General features: G+C 34.5%; 2 protein-coding genes across 2 annotated transcripts in view; both read right to left on the bottom strand.

The window, feature by feature from the left end:
* The window catches only part of LOC128219502 (uncharacterized), a 68966-nt gene that overhangs the window by 20660 nt on the left and 31177 nt on the right, over nt 1-17129 (bottom strand). The window contains exons 17-20 of the mRNA XM_052927310.1: nt 16817-17116; nt 15889-16025; nt 15013-15223; nt 10166-10495 (exon numbers count right to left, since the gene is read on the bottom strand). Coding sequence (XP_052783270.1) covers nt 10166-10495; nt 15013-15223; nt 15889-16025; nt 16817-17116 — 978 coding nt within the window. The remainder of the gene's footprint in view (nt 1-10165; nt 10496-15012; nt 15224-15888; nt 16026-16816; nt 17117-17129) is intronic.
* LOC128218934 (uncharacterized) lies at nt 2804-9620 on the bottom strand. The gene is made up of 9 exons (XM_052926709.1): nt 9188-9620; nt 8810-8992; nt 8504-8536; nt 8108-8404; nt 7504-7640; nt 6869-7079; nt 5514-5828; nt 4872-5231; nt 2804-4668 (listed from the first exon to the last, which is right to left on the bottom strand). Exons 1-9 carry the CDS (start codon nt 9609-9611, stop codon nt 4472-4474), a joined length of 2157 nt encoding a protein of 718 aa, XP_052782669.1. The 5' UTR covers nt 9612-9620; the 3' UTR covers nt 2804-4471.

The raw sequence follows: 17129 nt of genomic DNA, 5'->3' as shown, positions 1-17129 counted from the left end.
TAGTTAATGATCTTTAAAATGCATGTTATATCAAATTTCTAAATACAATTTTATTTAACTAGTGAAATGAACCATATCCAATCGTAGCCAATTGTCAGATCTGTGTGACTACTCTAGTTGTCATGAAGCGCCGGTCTCGCGGCATTTTTGGGTACATTCTTACTACTTTAGCGAATAAATCATTAACCGGTGGGGGTAAAATTCCCCTTTGCCATCAAAATTTTGATTCCCCGCTTCCACCATTAAAAATACTTATCGTGTTTCGGGAGGGACGCTAAAGGTGGGTCCCGTGTGACACTGTTATAAAATGGTGCACGTTAAAGAATCCCATATAGCTCTCACCAGAGTAAAATTATGTATGTGCGCTTTGCTCCAAAAACCTTATAGGACTAACAATAGTATCAAAGCTCTCGCCGAACGGGCTTTGCTAAAGTGCGAGTATAAAACAACTCAAAACCACCACCATTCCACCGGGACCGCCCCTATTGCTCAGAGGACAGCCCAGGCCGAAATCTTATATAAAGGGTAGTTTTGGGAAATGGTATTATTAGTGCTGGTTTTATCTCGTGTATCGGTGCTATAAACTATTTTTTCGAATATCTGGATTTGAACGAACTAGGGAAAAACTGGGGAAAGGAGAATGACATGTATTGACTATGCGCCTTGCGATTAAAGAGCAAAACATTTTCTTGAAGGCTCACGGCAGTGTTAAGCCGACTATTTATAAATATTATAATTACTCGCTCAAGATAGACTGTATAACCGGGTTTGTTTTTAACATGAGTTGTAAAAAGCCATTCCAGGTAAACTGTTTTGTAAAGATGCCCGCACCTTTTGGCTGTGATATGGCTTGACCCCGCCGTGACAATCTCGACTTAAATTGTGTTTTAAGACAGAAAATGACAGCAATTCACAGTCAAACCCAGACATTGAAAGACTAGAAGAAACAGACTGAGATCCGGGTGTGAAACCCTAGCTATTTACATTATTCTTCAATGTGCTCAGTGTAAAATGGATTACAACTTAACCTGGGTTGAACCAGTACTGAGTATACCATTCTCCCAGGAATTTCCTTTAAATACCGAGCGCTAGACAAGGGAGCTGCTAGTCGTATCTAATCGTCTTTCTATTTGATTCGGCCAGGGTTTTAGCCCCAGACCGTTCGCACCCAACGCAAACCACTAAGCTGTCGTGGTGTTCAGTAATTACCCTTAAGGATTTTATGATAATCTGGTTAAGAGTCAAAGTCACAGTGGTCTCGAATGCGAAAAGCTTGTTCAAATTATAACTTGGCAATACATGCACCCATTGCCCTCAAACTCGACATAAAGGTCGGGCGAAACCAGGATAAAGCCTATCTTGAATTTGAGATCAGATTGAAGGTCAAGCCCACAGTGACCTAAAATGCAAAGAACCTTCTCCAAGTCATAACTTGACAATGCTACCAAAATTCCCTCAAACTAGATATGAGGGTTGTTAGTGTGACCAGTAGATTATTCCTATTTTGAGTTCATAAGCTCAAAGGTCAAGTTTATTTTGGTCTTGAAAGCGAAAAGCTTGTTTCGGTGATAGCTAGACAATCTATGGACCCGTGTTCCTCAAACTCATATTGATGCTGTGTAACCAATAGACGACCCCTGTTGATTTTGTGGTTATTTGGACTAAAGGTCAAGGTCATAATGACAAAAAATGCCTGTACAGACACGGAGATTGGGTGTGACCCGTATGGACTTTATGTCATAAGGTCAAATCAGCTGACATTTCGGGTCTGCACATTTTATTCAATTGCCCAAATAATCCTTAAAATATCTTGTGCCGATAAATTTCTATCACTTAATGATTTAATTTCAAACATTCCCGATGTGTTATTGTTTTTACTGCCCGGCGTAATAACGGCCTCTCACATTTTGGCTAATTTGTTATAGGTGCTTTGTCCGGTGTTGACTCTGTGTCATTATTATCGCTCGGAATTAATATCGCAAACATATTAGTTCAAACAAATGGTGATTCATAACCTTGGAAATAGCTTTTGTCATATCAGATTCGAACGAGACACCGACAGATAAGAAGTCTTTGTTGAACGATTTCATAAACATTTCTGTGCAAATGAAAAAGTAAAATTTACTGTCGGTCGGAGTGCTGATGCCAAATTTCATTAAAATTACATACAAATATTTAAGTTAAATTTTGTGGCATTAAGAGGTTAAATTTGAAAAGAGATTACAGTAAAGGACCTCTAACTACATTCTTAATATCCGATATATGTCTGTTGCCAATTATCAGCACACTTTAGTACACTTTTATTATAGAACATAGTTATGTATGTTGGTATTAGTTTTTTTCTCTTTAAAGTCTTTGATTAAATCTATTGTAAACTTGCAGGTACCGAGTATTTGGTATTTCACCATGTAGTTCATTGATGGCATTTCAAAAATTATGCAACTTGTGTTCTGCACAACAGTGTTTTACCCATACCTAAAGTTATGTTTCAAGAGTAAGCCTCTAAATTTGATTAGTCTATGTACATTTTACTCAAGGGATATCCATTTTTAACTTATAAGGAGAGATATGGTGTCTTACGTAAATGATTTTACCAAAGGACAATTCGTTTGTCTAGTAAGTAAATGCGCTTAAAGATCGCTACATTATTATAACGTTATTACTAATATTAGTTATTAATTTACACACACTAAAGCAAGCACAACAGCGATGACCCTAAATCTTATTTTCATTGTTAAGAGGAAAAAAGTTCAGTCATAGGAACAAAACGAGGGACACAAAACGCCATAACACAGACTACACATGCATCATAACACCTTTATTAATAAATGTTTCAAACAAAGTTAATTATGTTTTAGCAATACAAACATTTCGGAATGTTTATCCATATGATTTCTCTTAACCTTTTTGACATGTTTAAGCCCCATGATGATACAAAAGGATATTTATCGCAATAACAAATATGCAACATGCAACATTCTTAATTGACCGCGCACGTCGTCACTACGCATATCACGTGCCTTCCGTTATGGCTTTATATACTTATAATTATCATATTTAAATAAAAAAGTTACTGGTTCAAATAATTTTTTAAACATGATAAGCATATGTTTACTGTTATGCTCATAAAATATTTTAACTGAATGCTAAATATATGTTTATTAGCAGACAATGGAGTTAATAAGACAAAAAATATTGGCAGATTAAATGGGGGATTTTTCCTTAAACAACATGGACATATTTTCATACGAACATTCTTGCATCACATATTTTTAAAAAATTGGAGTTGAATTTAAATTGTATTTTTTAAATTAGTTGTGCTAAAGCACGGAATCTTCTTTTCAGGGCGTAAAAAGCTTCTGTTTACAAAGAGCTGTGTTCCCTCCACGTGTCTACCTCATTTACATATAGTGAGTCAGTGATCAAGTAAGTGAAAACTCCCATACATTTCTGTATAATAAAGCATCATGAGGCGTTTTATCAGACATTATCTGAGATTCAATCATAGATATATAAACAAGTTTTTTGGCAATTATTTAACTCAGTTTAGACGTACTGAAACTTAAAGCATGTGTTTTTAAACAGTTAAAATTGTTGGAGTTAAGTTAACTAATACATTGTTTATACCTTTTTTTCTTATTTACAGGCTTAGTTTTAGGCTATTCAATTTAAAATTATGTTTTGGGATATTAGTTTCAATTAAAGTGAAAAAATCAAAAGTTATGTGTAGTATTTAGATGCTTTCAAATAGACGCGTATATTTTTCTGCTACTTCTTGTATGAGGATTACAGTAGTAAATCAAATAAATTGGTTCTCAACTTGATTATCTTCAAAGCTAATTACAATATAGATGGGTGCATGATTATGCGTTTACGTTGCTGTATTTATAAGTAGTTTATTTTTGTTCGCTGTTTTAAGAATTATCATGTACATGTTTGATGTATGGCCCAAGAATTTTATTGTCGAGCCTTTTCTTGTTCAGGAATTTAAATATTTAGTGCAGTAAAGTACATGCGTGATAGAAGTTTGTTTATGGTAAAACTAACTAATATACATCATTTATAAGCATATACAGTGTAAAAAAACGGTAGCATATAGTTTTTTACATTCACATTTAAAATACCGTTCAATAATTATATATAATTACAAACTGAAGAACACGAAACGTGAATAAAACCAATCCTGACACAGTCACTGATGTGTCTTTCGTTCAAAGCATTCTAAGACGTTAACTAAGTATATACACAATTTTAGTTGGTTGACATATTAATATATATATTCAATGAATAAAGTAACAGAATAACTATAGTTTCTTATCTGTAAATATATGTACAAAATAATTTCAATGTTCTAATATATTAGAAGATTCATTCTAATCATTTAATGGTTAAACAATCGTTTTCTTTTCTGTATGTTAATACTTTCAAAACCGTCATATTTTACAAACAATATTTACATGATTTTCTTTTCTTAACAGCTACTACATCCATAATCACAAACATAAGTGGTCCCATTGTTCGTAATTACTGGGCACAGTGTTGAGCCACATTCTCGTACATAAATCAAACCAGAAGCTAAACATCGGACGTATTTCCGACATGAACCAAGATAGGAGAATGGATAACGCAAAACCAGTTCTGTGTTAGTTACTTCGTTGCATATTGATTCTGGAAAGACGAATGGGAACAATCAATTAAAATAACTTATTATGTCTAATAAATAAACTTATAAAACAATACAATCTACTTGGACACGCCCAGTAATGTTAAAAATTATATTAATGATAATTTGATCATTTAAGACATCATTGATAAATATTACTACGCAATGTTAGAATAGGCTAGTTTCCATAATTAATCAAAAGTAATACCTGGAAGGAGTGTAACATTGTACATTGGAGATGATACCATAGGCTCAGTAGATGATGAATTCTGGTAGACACTGCATCGTATTTTGGAATTATTGTAGGAATTATCGAATTTAATTCCTTTGTATGTTATTGTGACGTTTATTTCACAGTTTCCTGGCGTTGTATCTAGTGGTTCAGCTGTCTTAAGATTAAAAACACTAAATTCGGATTCACTGCTTCTTTGGATTTCAATTTGAACTACACGATTTGTGTCAGACCCGATGTTTGCAATGCACCACAAATTGTCTACTTGTGTATAAGGAGTTGGTATATTTTCCACAGTCGTCATTGGCATGAACAGGATAGGTTCCTTCGGGTCCGCTGCAATACAAAAAAGAAAGCAGTATATTTTATTTACTAGTAGTATTGTGTAGAAAAAATACCGGTTCCTTCGATAACCTTTTCAGTATTCTTGCGATGCAATGATTTACATATGATTAAACAGAAACGGAGCACAGATGGCCCTGGTAGCTTAATATATGATATGAAAACACTAGTTACCCACTTAGATGTGGAGAGTTTATTTCAAACCTTTAAAGATAATTCAATAAAATGTATATAGATACTTGTCTATCAATAAAGAAATGTTTTGATAGTACATACCTTGTGCCATCAAACGTAAGGACGCATACGATGACGAATCCTTTACAGCTGTGCAGTGGTATTCACTCTCGTCGATGCAACTCATTGACTCAATCGTAATGATAACAACTTGGAGATCGCCTGACATGTCACTTGACACTGAATAACCCACATCACAATGTATCTGGTTCATGTTGCTATCCACCGCGCAATTTAAGTTGTCAGATGTTCTAGTAATTTTCACTCCCTGATCTCCTTGTCCGTTTTGAAGTTTGCAAATTAGTTCCACTGGAGTACCTACTGTCGCAGTCTTGTTTACGTCCGTAAAATATATTTCTAAAGAAAAAGAGTATAGATTTATAATTCAATAGACGAATACGTTCGAGCATACAAAGTATGACTCCGTTGTTAATAAAAATAATATGATTCGTTTATATATCGAGGATAATTGTTTGTTTCCGTGTAAACTCGTGATATATTTCAGTGTGTGAGAACCAAAAATATATTTCTAGCGAAAATGAGTTATCATCAATAAATTCAAAGGACTAAGCATACAAAGTAGGATTCAGTACTGAATACAAGTACAATGATATGATTAAAATACACAGGATAATTGTTTGTTTCCGTGTCAGATCGCGATACATGTATATTTCACTGAGTGAGCACCAAAAGATATATTTATGAGGCGGAAAAAATCTTAGTCTGAAACAAACGCCTAAATTTGGATTCAATAGTAAATAAATAACACTTTGTTTAGAAAAACGCCCCAATTGTATGCGCACGTTACTTCATTTCGGACTGACGGACTTTCGCGCTGACGTTTGATTTGGAACTAAAAGCGGGCTAAAATTTCAAAACAGTGAAAATATAAATTTGATATGTTCGCTGTTGATGCATTTGTTGTTCAATTTGTAAACCTATATTAAAATACAATCGTATTATTTATTGTACCTTTTCTGTGTTCATTTCTAGAACAAAAAGCCTTCATGTGCTTTAAGGTATATGTATGGAATCTAACTTACAAGTTCCCTGATAGATCAATTAATCTAAAAGTTAAATTTGGATGCCTTGTGACCCATACAATTTCGGTTTCATTTAAAAGGCATTCGCTCATTGATTACTAATATGTACGCTAAATTACATAAAGTGCCATACATAAAGATAGTACAGTTTTACATTTGCAATATTTAAGGTAAGAAAAACTTATGTGCTAAATTATTCTAGATGCTTTTTATCTATTCGTTTTCTGCACAAAAAAACACACTTTCAAATGATAACACAAATATATGGGTTCAAAAGCGATCGACATTTACATATTTGTTAATTGGATTCCTTAAATCTTGGAGTAAATATTTCCGTTCACGTTTGTTTTATACCTGTGTCGCCTAAAATGATTCTCGATTCCGATGATGTAAGATCTTCTTCGATCACGTTTGTGCTGGTATTTTTCAACGCACATCTAACGTCTGTTTCATTCCAAGAATCGGTGAGAAGTACTAAATATTCAGCCTCCACGAAACACACGCACGGGGAAGTTGAACAGTCAGACATATGAGTTGTTCCATATTCTTCGAATGGTGCACTGTTCTACAAAAATGATTTAAGACAACGATATTGCTACATAAGCAGTTATGAATCATTCCAGAAAACACAAAAGTTGCATTGCTGATATGCGATCTCCGTTCGTACGTACGAGTTCCTACCTACCTACCTACCTACCTACCGACCTACCTACCTACCTACCTACCCCTACCTACCTACCTACCTACCTACCTACCTACCTACCTACCTACCTACCTACCTACCTTAACTTATATACACCTCATTAGGTTCATTGAAAGATGCAAAGTTCTATATCATATAAAGGGTCCAGTTAACTTGTACGTATTCACAAACCCTACACTTTACCATGACACTTCTACTTGAGGCAGTTGTCTTTTGCAATTTGAAGTTTCGAAATATTTTACATATCCATTAATTTGTTTGTCATTAAGATAAATCAATGAAGTACCTTTCGCCTTTGCAGCACAACCTGCGTTCTTTCTCTTCCACCCGGTCCGCGTCCAAGTATTGCTGCACATGTCAGCTTCAGAATCTGATTCAGCTTTGGCCGTGAGGTTATATTCAGTATCGGGATCTCAGCATTAGCTACGATTTATAAACACATTTGGACGTTTTAAAAACTTTTGCTAAGTAAACAACGTTGTTAACTTTTAAAGGTGAAGGAGTTTATGATGCGTTTATATATTTGAATAAATAATACGTATGTTTTTCCAGTTGTCTCAATTTTTGATAGAAAGACCTCAAATCACAAAGGTCCTTTAAGAGCAGTTAAGCTTCAGAACGATTCCATTAACAACGCTGTTGGTTTTAACAAAGTTTTGAACCATCGGCTCAATGTGTACTAACCAAAATGATCATTTTATAAGCAGATCATAGTGTGTATATCAGAAGCGAATGACAAGAATGTGAACAGGGACCTGGTTTCAAATAGTAGTGAAACATACTACGATATCACTATTGATTGGGAGTTATGTATATGTGATTATTGTTTTTTCGGATTATAGATTTTTTTGCGTTAACTTTTAAACAAGGAACGACAGATAGCTACTTACAAACGACCCGTAAACTGAATTCGGCCCTGGTATCATTGTTCAACTCTATCAAGTATTTGCCTTCGTCTTCGCAAAAAGCTGTCCCAAACGTTACGTTTATGGCACCCGTTGCAACACTTGCGCTTATAAAATCCCCAAAAGTGTGTATTCCTGAAGGCGAATGTATGCTCTGCAGCAGATTTCCGTTCTTGGTTATATTCAAAATGTTTATTTGTTCAACATTTACCAGGCTACAATATACGTCGTTCGGGCGGGTGTCATTTAAGACGGATATTTGTAACGGGAGGCAGTTTATTTCTGAAAAATGAATAATAGTAATATTATTATATTATAACACAATGGAAAATGCTTATGCATAAGTTAGTTCTATTATAATATTGAATATTCTTTACATACGCTCTAATGTTGGATCTGGGGTTGTCGTTGTAACTGAAACAGAAAAGTCAAACATTTGCAATTTAACATTATTCCAAAATTAAATAAACATTACAATTACACGTGATATATTTATCAATGCACATTAGGAATGATCAAGGGCATTTGCAGAATATGACAAAGACAATGACCATTTAAAGTTTTACTGATTAAATTCCACCGACCTATGTATGAAACCTGCCAAAAACATTGGCATTGCCGTTTGAAGAGTTCCTATATCCCAAATCATATTTCTTAAATCAGTGTATTTTTTATGCTCACACTTACCTTCGCCCTGACATCCAACAACAAGCTGGTCGCATTGTTTGCAGACTCCATCAGATGCATCCCAACAGTTTCTGTCTTGACATTCATGCATTCCGGCAATATTGGTAGAGTAGCATTGTATATAAAGGTTGCAATGGAATGGGTGATTGTAGTATCCATCGTCTCTTTCCTTACAGAATGAACCTGCAAGAAATATGTAAATACGCCATTGATACTATGTACATGTTTTTTTTAATTCTAAAAATGTACTTAGATACTAATTTAGATACTACAACACCGAACTGACTTATCAACTTAGGTTCCACTGTTATATTCAAAACGTAAAGTATTCACAAATACACATCACTATTTTCACCTTATACCATGACGATAACTTACTGTTTATGACTTTAATTTCTTCCTCATTCGAGTACAGTACGTCTAACCCTAGACCGGCCGACGGGGATGTTTTACAACGTAAACGTTTGCCATGCAGCTCACTATTAACGTAAGCAGTTTTGAATGCAAAGGGAATTGCAACCTCATTGTTGCATGTGCTTGTTTGGTGATCAATCCGATCCACTTTTATAAAAGCAACATCGTTGTCTGTGTCGTTATCACTAAGAAGTGGTACAAACGTTCCATTTATGGTCCATTCTATTGTTAAAGTTCCTTCCGGGCCAAGTTCTCCAGAACAATAAAACTGTCTGTCATCCCATGTCTCTTGACCGTCAATAATTTGTCGTGATAACTTCAATTTAGGTGCTTTTGGAAATTCTAAAATGGTCAATACATTGAATGAATTGTTCATTAACATTTTCATAATTACAGTGGTTTCCTGCAGTCAATTGAATAAACTTCTAAAATCTAAAATTAGCCAAAGTGTGTATAGATTGACTAATAATTAACCATGATTGTTATTTACCAAATCATTAAAATGTGCAAACTGGTCAAAAGATAACCGTTTGCAAACTTATGCAGTTTATACACTTTACTGCTGCACTTTTAATTCATGTAACAAACTTGTCCCAAATATTGTCTGCGAAATTAAATATCAAATGTATATACATGTTTCACATGTAAAACAGATAGGGTTTGATAATAGCTTGTTTATTTAAACGGTTCACTTGAGAATATGTCTATTCATGTTTCAAAATGAAAAACAGATAGGTTTAAATGATAGCTAATTTATGTTAAACGGTACAATTGAAAATATTCAAACAGATCACATGAGTTAAATACAATATAAACGCTCATTAAAATTATTGTGAAATGACTATTTAATGTCTCGCCTATTAATTACTTTGTAATCAACATATGTATTAGCTACAAAGCACAGTCGCGTAAATAAATCTATATATTATAAGAGAGACTAACCAAATGCGTCCAGATTAATCGAAGCTGCACTTGCCGAAGTGGTTATCGATGTGCAAGTGTATCTTCCAACATTAGAGCAGGAAATATTTCCAATTGTGACATTAACTGTCACACTGGAATCTATATTAGTTGCATACGCCCAAATTCCATCCACAGTACAATTTCCAACACCGGATTGCGATACGACGCATAGTTCAGTATCTCCCACACTGTTATTAGGACTAAAATGAACGTTTGCGCCATTTGCACCTAGTCCGTTTAAAAGAACACACTGCAAACTGATACTTCGTCCAATGGCTGTTGTCACATCTTCCCCGGAGAAGTAAATATCTGTAAATACAAGTTGTGCAACGATCGACATATATGCATAAACGTCATTTTGCAAAGTATGATTTATTCTTTAATATCAATAAAAATAGAAAGTTGAAGGGCATAACAGTTTATAATGTTGAAAACAAATTATCTTAGTTTACAGATGACACTTCTCTGTTGCAGGATGGGTCTGATTTATTATAAAATGCAACCTTAGATTTGTTGCATGTTGTTCTCAATACTCAGGTTTGAAAATTATCTTTGACAAAACTCATTCAATACGGACAGGTTTCCTAAAATATAGCACAAGGTCGTTTTAGACAAAAATAAATTAGCATTTGGAAACAATTTAAATTATGTGGTTTGATATTTGATGCAGATCTTAGAAAAATGACATAATTAAATCGTACGTGCAAAATTGAAAATGTGAAGAAATGTATAAGTTATCGGAAAACAAAACAGATAGTTAACACCTGTAGGAAAGTTAACTGTTGTTAAGTCATTGTTACGTCCCCGTGTTACACATCTGTTTATGTCATGCATGTGTGCTAAATGAAATAATATTTTTTTTTTTCATAAAAGCTTAGAATATATATAACAATTATCCTCACTAGTTATAAAGTTTTATTAAATATTGTTACAAAGACAGAACATGATGCATGGTCGAAAATTTGTTTATTTACTTTTCAGTTTTATATTTTAAATATTGCCTGATTCATTTACCAAATTAAGTTAACGTGCTCTACGTTTTTATTATTTACAAACACACATGATTCCTTTTGGTTTAAATGGCATATGATTGTTTGATATATGTATGTTATTGTGTGTGTGTGTGTGAGTGTGTGTGTGTGTGTGTGTGGGCCAGAGGCCTTTTGTACAATCAACTTTAAACTTTAGCGTAAATATTTTCAAACTGTCTATGCAGAAATAATGTAATTGAAGATATTATATGCAGTAGATAATAGATTATAAAGCTGTTTGCAAGGTATGTTCATGTGGAGGGCCACGACCAACGCATACCGTATGTACAAGGAAGGTCAAGGTTAACACATACAAAAATGAAAACTTGTACATTCTTAAAGTAAAGGATGCCTGTTGATACAGTTGCATTCATTGATTTTTTTCAATTTAAAGAGAAAGTTTAAAATAAGTATTTTGCAACCTTTAAAGGTAAAAACAAAATGTTATACTAGTTTTCTTTTTTTTTGCACAACAAAACCTTAAAATCTAATTATACCAATATCATATGGGGACACCAGGTATCAACATTCACATATTTGTTAATCGGATTCCTTATTTCGTGAAGAATATTTTCGCGGACACGTTTGTCTTTTACCTGTGTCGCTTAAAGTAATTGTCGATTCCGATGACGTAAGATCTTCTTCGATCACGTTTGTGCTGGTATTTTTCAACGCACATCTAATATCTGTTTCATTCCAAGAATCGGTGAGAACTACAGAGTATTCAGCCTCCACGGAACACACGCAAGGGGAAGTTGTACAGTCAGACGAATCCGTTGCCTTATATTCTTCGAATGGTTCACCGTTCTATAGAAAAGACAACGTTATGACTACAAAATATTTGTCTAGCTTTCTATCTTATCGAGGAATCTATCAATGGATCTATCTATCTATCTATCTATCTATCTATCTATCTATCTAACTAGCTCTCCGTCCGTCAGTCCATCCGTCCGTTTTTCCGTCCATCCATCCATCCATCCATCTATCTATCTAACATGAGGTTGTTGTCTTTTGCAACTTGAAAATTGGACATACGGTGCATATCTCATGTTAATCACTCAAGAAAATCATTTCAGTACCTTTCGTTTTTGAAGGACAACCTGCGTTCTCTCTGTTCCACCCTGTCCGCGTCCGAGAATTGCTGTACAGGTCATCTTTAGAATCTGGTTCAGCTTTGGCGTTGATGTGACACTCAGTATTGGGATCTCAGCATTAGCTACAATATATAAACACATTGTTTACTAACAAAAACTGTAATTTTATAAGCAGATTATATTTTGTATATTAGAAGCGAATGACAAGATTCTAAACTAGGACTCCGATATGCCTATTTATGGCGTGTTATGTGTATATGGGAATTGTCTATTCGGACTATATTTTGTTTTTTCTTCCTCTGATTGTCAAACCAGCAACGACAAAAAGAGTTACTTACAGACGACCAACACGCTAAATTCGGCCATCGTACCATTGTTCAACTCTATCAAGTATTCGCCCTCGTCTTCGCAAGACGCTGTTCCAAATGTAACGTTTATGGCTCCAGTATCAGCACTTACGCTTATAAACTGACCAAAGGTGATAACTCCTGAAGAATATGGTACACCTGACAGCAGATTTCCGTTCTTAGATATATTCAAATTGTTTATTTGTTCGACATTAACCAGACTACAATACACGTCGTCCGGCTGCGTGCCATTGAAGACGGATACCTGTTTAGGGAGGCAGTTTATTTCTGTAAAAAAAGAATAAAAACATTATCATAATATAACAATACAATTTAAAATGCTTAAACATGTACATCGGTAAATTTCTATTTAAATTTAGAACATTCAAACAATTTTTCACACTTTACATACGCTCTGAAAGTGGATCAGGTGTTGTCGTTGTCGTTGTAACTGAAACAAAAGGACATGAATTGCAATTTAACATTATTAAATTAACTTTATTATTACGCATTATACAAATACTAATAATCACTACTAGGAATGACAAAAGTTGTATTGTTCAAATGCCATCGACCAATGGATATTCGTTAACCATGAAACCTATTAATACACATTATCCTAATTGAATTCTTATATCCTTAATCAAATGTCTTAATTCAATTATCATGTGTATGCTCACACTAACCTTCGACCTGGCATTCAACAACGAGCTGGTCACATGGCTTGCATTGAGTATCAGATGCATCCCAACAGTAATTGTCTTGACATGCATGCATTCCACTAACGTTAGAGGCGCATTGTATATAAAGGTTGCAATGAAATGGGTGGATGTAGGTACCATCTTCTTTTCCCACACAGTATGAACCTGCAATAAATAAAATTGACACTTGCTTCATGGTTTTATAATTAACATTCGACAAATGTACAAACCACAAATAAGTACTATAATAATAAATCACTATTTACATTTTATGAAGGTAAACCAACTTACTGTTTACGACTTTTATTACTTCTTCATTCGAGTACAGCACGTCTAACCCTAGACTGGGCGACGGCGATGTTTTACAACGTAAACGTTTGCCGTGAAGCTCGTTATTAACATAACCAGCATGGAATGCAAAGGGAATTGAAACCTCATTGTTGCATGTGCTTGTTTGTTGAACGATATCATCCTTTATTATAACAGCGACATCATTGTCTGTTTCGTTGACAGTTAGTAATGGTACAAACGTTCCATTTATAGTCCATTCTATTGTTAAAGCTCCTTCCGGGCCCAGTTCGCCAGAACAATAAAATAATCTGTCTCCCCATGTCCCTTGACCGTCAATAATTTGTCGTGATAACTTCAGTGTTGGTGCAGTTGGTAATTCTAGAATGATCAATATTTTTAATGAATTCTGTATAAAATATTCATTATCATAATGACAATAGTTTACTGCAGACAAGTGTTTGAACTGGTTGATTCTTGGTTTGGATAAATTTAACCAAAATGTGTGCTTATTGGTCAATAATTATCCAACGAACCCAATTAGCCAATCAAATGATTTACAATTGCAAACTTGTAAAAAGACTTAATAGTTTTATACAACTGGCTGCTGTAGTTTCAATTTGTGTAGCATACTTGACCTATTTAGTGTCTGCAACATTAATATGTCTGTACATTTTGAAGGTTAAATAGAAAGGTTTGAATAACAACTAGTTAGTTTCAAAAGGTACATCTTTGAATATTCAAACACTTCCATGAGTTTTATACAATATAAACACTTATTGTTAACAAAAATCCGAAGATGTCCATTCAATGTATCGCCAATTCATTACTTGGTTATCAACACGTTGTAGTTGCCACACACACAAAACACAATCGCGTAAATAAATCTACCTCATATAAAAAGAGACTTACCAAATGCGTCCAGATTAATCGAAGCTGCACTTGCCGAAGTGGTTATCGATGTGCAAGTGTATCTTCCAACATTAGAGCAGGAAATATTTCCAATTGTGACATTAACTGTCACACTGGAATCTATATTAGTTGCAGAAGCCAAAATTCCATCCACAGTACAATTTCCAACACCGGATTGCGATACGACGCACAGTTGAGTATCTCCAACACTATTATTATGATTGAAATAAACGATTGCGCCATTTGCACCTAGTCCGTTTGAAAGAACACACCCCAAACTGATACTTCGTCCAATGGCTGTTGTCACATCTTCCCCGAAGAAGTAAATGTCTGTAAATACAAGTTGTGCAACGATCGACATCTATGAATAAACGTCATTTAGCAGGGAAAATAACGATGTTTGTAACGTACATTGATATAATTCACAATTTACGAAGCATCAAAACCTCCTACCTCCTTGGACAAGGCTCAGGACTTTTTCTTCTGAGGAAACCACCAGTGATCCATCGCTAGCCAATGCAGCACATCTAACAACGCTATTGTTCTTTGACAACGTAGGAAAGATTGAAAAGAACAGTGTTTCGTAGCATTCACAGGTTGTGTCAGAACACTCCATCGACTGGTTTGTAGGTAATACTCCGTAAACAATGAACTCAGTCTCGTCCTAGAATTAATAATGGTTTCAATATCATCATATTTATTTGAAAAATATTGTTCGTGAAAAAAGACACGAAAGAAAAAATTATTCTTGATTTAAATGTGTTTCATAGAACGTAAAACAACAAAAAATACATTTTCAAACATGTTTTGTTTTAATACTTTTTTTTATTTAAATTAGAATATAATGTTGAATCGATGATTGTTTATTCCTTACAACTATAACTCTTTATGTGGCAAACCTGCAAACAAAAATGAGCTTCATAAAATTATATTTCAAATTTCATCTGCACTTATAACAAAAACCAATGTATTGCCCCAACGGGGCCTTTATTCACCGGATGTGTCCCGTCCGGTGTGACTTTGACTGGCTTTATGAGGCCGCTAGAATAACACTCGGTCAAAAATAATTCATAGGATTATCTTGTCATCGAAAAACCCCGACGTTTGAGATTTTGACAAAATTAACCGCCCCAGCTGTTGTCTTAGACAGCAAAGAATATCGTTTGTTTAGATCCAAAGTTCACACCGCACCGACCCTCTACCCCCACCTATCCCCTCGTCTAAATCCCATATGGGTGTGCTCGCCCATGCACTGGCTATACCAACTGGTTTGGCATACTGTTGGTAGGTACATTTTTCTTATAATTAATCAATAACTTTTTTTTTTACCGCAGCATGTGTTTGCAACTGAAGCCTGGTGGCTGCCTCCTGCGACTTTCGTCCTACATAACCCATGCACTGGACAGTCATTTCCTGATTTAAGTAAGACGAGACAGGGACCGATATTTCTGGCTGCTTGGGTAGAGCTATAATGAAGTTAAATATTTATCTGTTTTGTAGGCTTTCTTTTTTTACTTAAGTAATAAAGTAAATTGTACACTTCCTTCTAATGCCGTGTTCTATTTAATGAATTATTGGATTTCTCAGGTCTGGTTTACATATGTTGTTTTAACGTTTGGTTTTTGTTATTTCTTATTATATGGAGATTTATTAGTAAACCTTCTTATGTTAAATACAATTGTATACTCATCTTATTTCTTTACTTAAGACTATTACATTGAAGGTACAAAATAGTTGGACGGGAAATGTCGAAGATTATTTGCCAGGTAAATTATGAAAAAAGTTTGTTTGTTTATAATTGTGTCTAAAAGTTCAATATCCTTCATCGCGACGATATCTTAACGCTCTGGTATATTTCATCGAACGGGCAGAGAATCAAAGACTATACACTATAGAAACACCCTTAGCAATTCGATAACAGTGAGCCCATTTATGTTATTTTCAACAGGTGATAGTGATAAAAACACTATTACGCAGGTTTTATTTTGTTGTGATTTTTCCTATTTTTAAGTAGATATTGTTTTTTAGAAAACAATAAATTAAATGTGCAACACCATAAGCAATAAAACCCTGAATGATGCGTTAGAACATTGGTTATACAATATAATAATAATATGTGTATTGTATGCTTTTTGATTATCGTAAATAGTTAACATCAAAACATTGAAACAGATATCACATTCATACAAATTTGATTGGTTGTGTATTAGCAGCGTTTTAAACTTGTGAAATAAAAGATATATGCCGTTTTACTTACATGAAACTTCCACGATAATTTCTTCCGACAAACTGTCTATTTTGATCAGATAGGAGCCCTCATCTTCACATGAAACATTTACAATACTGAATGAAGCCGTCTTTGCAGTTAAATCGACTTGCGCGTCCATTTTACCAAGTTTTCCAGTGAAGCTGGATTGCCCAACACTTGTTAAGTTGTACAATTGGCCATCCTTTGTTATTTCTATCTCGTTTACTGTAGTGATGCCTTCAAGTGAACAGGCTGTGTTGGCTGAATTGTCGAGACTAACTTCAATGGTAGTTACTTCGCATGCAAATCCTGAAAAAGATAC

Source organism: Mya arenaria, chromosome 15 (assembly GCF_026914265.1).
Source record: "Mya arenaria isolate MELC-2E11 chromosome 15, ASM2691426v1".
In the NCBI taxonomy this organism is placed as follows: domain Eukaryota; kingdom Metazoa; phylum Mollusca; class Bivalvia; order Myida; family Myidae; genus Mya; species Mya arenaria.
Note: the sequence above shows the minus strand (reverse complement) of the source record. Positions and strands in the feature narration are given on the sequence as shown.

What these genes read in the sequence shown, in the direction of transcription:
- LOC128218934 (XM_052926709.1), bottom strand. Translation starts at nt 9,611, where the DNA reads ATGAAAATGTTAATGAACAATTCATTCAATGTATTGACCATTTTAGAA. An exon ending in CCCAGATCCAACATTAGAGC is followed by an intron (nt 8,405 to 8,503) that starts GTATGTAAAGAA and finishes TTCATTTTTCAG; the next exon opens with AAATAAACTGCCTCCCGTTA. An exon ending in CTTACGTTTGATGGCACAAG is followed by an intron (nt 5,232 to 5,513) that starts GTATGTACTATC and finishes TTTGTATTGCAG; the next exon opens with CGGACCCGAAGGAACCTATC.